The sequence below is a fragment of the Eptatretus burgeri genome, chromosome 3 (genome assembly GCF_056783735.1).
Source record: "Eptatretus burgeri isolate ZD-2024b chromosome 3, Ebu_testis_v1, whole genome shotgun sequence".
Lineage (NCBI taxonomy): Eukaryota > Metazoa > Chordata > Myxini > Myxiniformes > Myxinidae > Eptatretus > Eptatretus burgeri.
This window is the reverse complement of record NC_140963.1, coordinates 81787497-81790781: the sequence shown is the minus strand read 5'-3', so window position 1 is coordinate 81790781 and position 3285 is coordinate 81787497. Positions and strand designations below refer to the sequence as shown.

Sequence of the window (3285 nt, the reverse complement as noted above, 5' to 3'; positions counted from 1 at the left end):
CCTCGTTGCGGATCCGACGGTTTTTATTTTTTAAATTAGCAGACGTGGGGATCTGGGCGATTTCACTCAAGACTGCAGCATGATCCGACGACTGCTCGGAGAGAGTGACGGCAACAAGTCGTCGAGTGTGGTTTTCCAAGGGTCATGTCATGCACTTTGGATACAGGTGACAAGAGTGATCATCAGGGTTGTGAATGGTGTTGAGCAATCAGGAATGTGGTGAGGATCGATGTATAATATGGGGACATGAACGGTGAGAGTGGTGAAGTTGTATCACCTTTTCCTTTCCTCATCTCAAGTGTTATTTCCACAACACAGCAGCACATCTCAAACACAGGCTCACAGATCCAGCGAAGGTTGGCATTTTGCTTTTTCAGAAACTGGGGTTGGGGGGGGGGGGGGGTCTGAGAATAGAAGTTGTTCACAGGTGAAAGGGAGTGAGAAGATCCACTATGTTTACATTTATCTTCGGACATCTCATACACAGCTGTATTTGTATTAAAAAAAATTCCAATAAATTACAAGGACATTTGTTGATGATGGACAAACACGTATGGTGTATTGGATTTGAATCTCGTTTCACTACATCTTGAGCTTCGAGGTTCAGATGAGAATACCAATTGGTGGTCGTATGGCAGCTTAGCTGCCGGGGTAGCTATCATTTCTTAAAGCGGAACTGTATCGCTGATGCAGTGCCCCTCTGCCAGTACACACACTGGAACTGATACTCATTTCGCCGACCTCGGAAGGATGACAGGCTGAGTCAACCCCCTGATGTATTAATTCAGCGGTCGACGAGGATTGAACTCAGGACCCGAGGATCCCAAGCCACCACCCGAACCACTGAACCAACACCAGGCAAGAGAACACCAATTAATGGGTCAACCCAAACATCAGCGAAGAATGTAAATTCTCGAGACGGTTTTTTTTATCGCTTTGCCCTTTTTCTTTGCAATCATCTTGTCTCTTGGCCTCCTTTGGCAAAGGAAGAATTCCGCACTTTGCTGAAAGCGTCGGACAAAGGGACAATTCACGACTTGAATCACGTATTGGGAACGTGCCCCCTCCCCCCCAAATCCCCAACCTCTCCGAGCTGCCAAACGCTCCGGACCCGCGATGGTGACGAATGGATGACTTGCAGGGATCATTCTCTTATAATGCGATTGGCGGGAATTCTCATCCGTTTCTCGCCGCGTAAGTTTGTTTCTGGTGATTCCCGAAAGGCGTGTAAACTTTCCTGTCTGTGCACGACGTGCGCCCTGGACCCCTGAATGGATCCCTCGTCGACACCGGGGCGGCAGGTTCGAAGGTCTTCACAACAGGCCGATCGTTTGGAGCCGACCGGGGATGTTGTATCAACTCCCGCGCCCTTTGCTTCCCGGATGATGAATCATGACGATAGATTATTACATAAACCGCCTCGCGTCCGAACCCGGAGCGAATTATCGCGTGTTTAATTAAAATCAATTTACCGCGTCCGAGATGAAAGGCGAACTGATTTTTTTTTTTTTTTTTTTTTTAAATACACGGCGATATTAATTAATTCAATGAGGGCTGTGGGTCGCGCGCGCAAAACTAAATTGTGACGCACGTGAGAGTAGAGAGAGCGACGGTGAGACAAATGGCGATGGGGGCGTGGAACGGCGAACGCGCCTCGGACCCGGCTCGGACGTCCGTGCGGACCCGGGTTCAAGTTGAGAAGGGCGCGAACCGAAGGTTACGTGGAACGCTTGAAATCGCCGACGCGGTTGCGTCACACGGCGAGATGGGGACTCGAACGCTTATCCAATGAATGCGCGACTGCCTCATACATATTCATGAGCTTGCTCAGAGAAACGCTTTCATTGGCTAAGAGCTCTGTCGTACACGCCGTGTGGCGAATCCGACGCTGTGATTGGCCGGCTTCGTCATTTTAGTCATAATTAATGCAAAGCCCGCCCTCTCGCCTTGCCAACAGGCTCCGCCCTTAACGCACGCAAAAGAAGTGATGGTGGCGCCGTGGGCGGTTGGATCCGAACGGGTTAAATGGTCGGCGGGATCGGCGGCGGCTTGTGCTCCTCTCATCCGGCCGTGCACGCTCTCGCACGGACTCCAGTCGAGCAGAAACGCGGCCGAGCAGCGGCAGCAGCATAATTACCCTGAGAAAAAGAAGAATCCTAATCTTTCGAAGCAGCAGCAGCAAATGAAGCATAATTATTGCGATTAGGAGCGACAGGATCTTTAGCTTTTGAGGCGGCAGCAGCGACCATCATCATCATCATCATCATCGTCATCGTCGTCATCGGCGCTGAGTACGGCGGGGTTTAAAGGGTGCCAGAGTACGAGGAGGCACGGACAGCGACCCGGCTCCGGGAAGGGTCCCCTCTGCGCTGTGCACGCCGGCGGGTCTGGCGCTCCCGCACGGGCGACGAAGCGCCGCGTCCTCGGCAACCATGGACGTGTTACCCACGTACAGCATCTTTCAGGAGCTGCAGTTGGTGCACGACACGGGATATTTCTCAGCGATGCCTTCGCTCGAGGAGAACTGGCAGCAGGTAAAGTAGAAAGGGATTGGGGGGGGGTACAGGTGTACGTGCAGGTGCACGAATCGCGGCTGCATACGAGCACATCGTGGGCTTCCTCGGAAGCGATCACTTTCAACTTGTTCAAAGCGCGTGTTGTGTAGTTCACCCACGTGGCGGGGACGACGACTCGCACCAAGTTCGGGGTCGGGCCGTGCCCTGCCGTGTCGGGCCGTGCCGTTCCTGCCTTTGACGACCTGTTCCTTTGAACGTTGGAAGCAAATTTTCGTGAATCTTGTGTTTCATCAATCGGCGAAAACGCACGAGAACCCTTTGGGGGAAACGTGCGGTGAATAATTTATGGTCTAAATGTAGAGTGCGCCCGAGAAATGGAGCGAGGGGGTCGGGGTCTCGCATCTTGCTAAAAGGAAACCATTATATATTTATTTATTTTTATTTATTTTTTTTGATGGTACACGAAAATGCACGAGCCGGGCCGCACGACGTGCATCGTGGGGTCGCGTCCCTCCCGCGGACGTTTGCCAAACGGTGTCGGTACTTTGATTCGGGAGTTCGGGTCGATCCGGTTTGCGTGTTATCCGATCGATTACCGACCGAGACTGTCGGGGTAACTATGTCGGGGTAACAGTGGGAGTCCTGACGACGTTGTCGATTTTGCGGGGAGGGTGTGCAGCCTCCGTCTCCCCACCCCGGTCCACCCCTCCGTCTCCCCACCCCGGTCCACCCCTCCGTCTCCCCCCCCCGTCCACCCCTCCGTCCTCCT

The 3285-nt window shown here is 52.9% G+C and overlaps 1 protein-coding gene across 4 annotated transcripts in view; it reads left to right on the top strand.

Annotated features, from left to right (window-relative positions):
• Positions 1-1568: 1568 nt before the first annotated feature.
• LOC147030305 (Krueppel-like factor 6) overlaps positions 1569-3285 on the top strand; it is a 69954-nt gene continuing 68237 nt past the window's right edge. Inside the window, exon 1 of one of the 4 annotated variants that reach the window (XM_085874228.1) lies at positions 1569-2534. Coding sequence is in view for 2 of the 4 variants with exons in the window: in XM_085874226.1 (XP_085730352.1) it covers positions 2433-2534 (102 nt within the window). In the remaining 2 variants the exon portion in view is untranslated. Of the gene's footprint in view, positions 2535-2569 lie in introns of those variants that run through there. The other 3 variants (XM_085874226.1, XM_085874230.1, XM_085874229.1) reach the window with 3 other exon arrangements.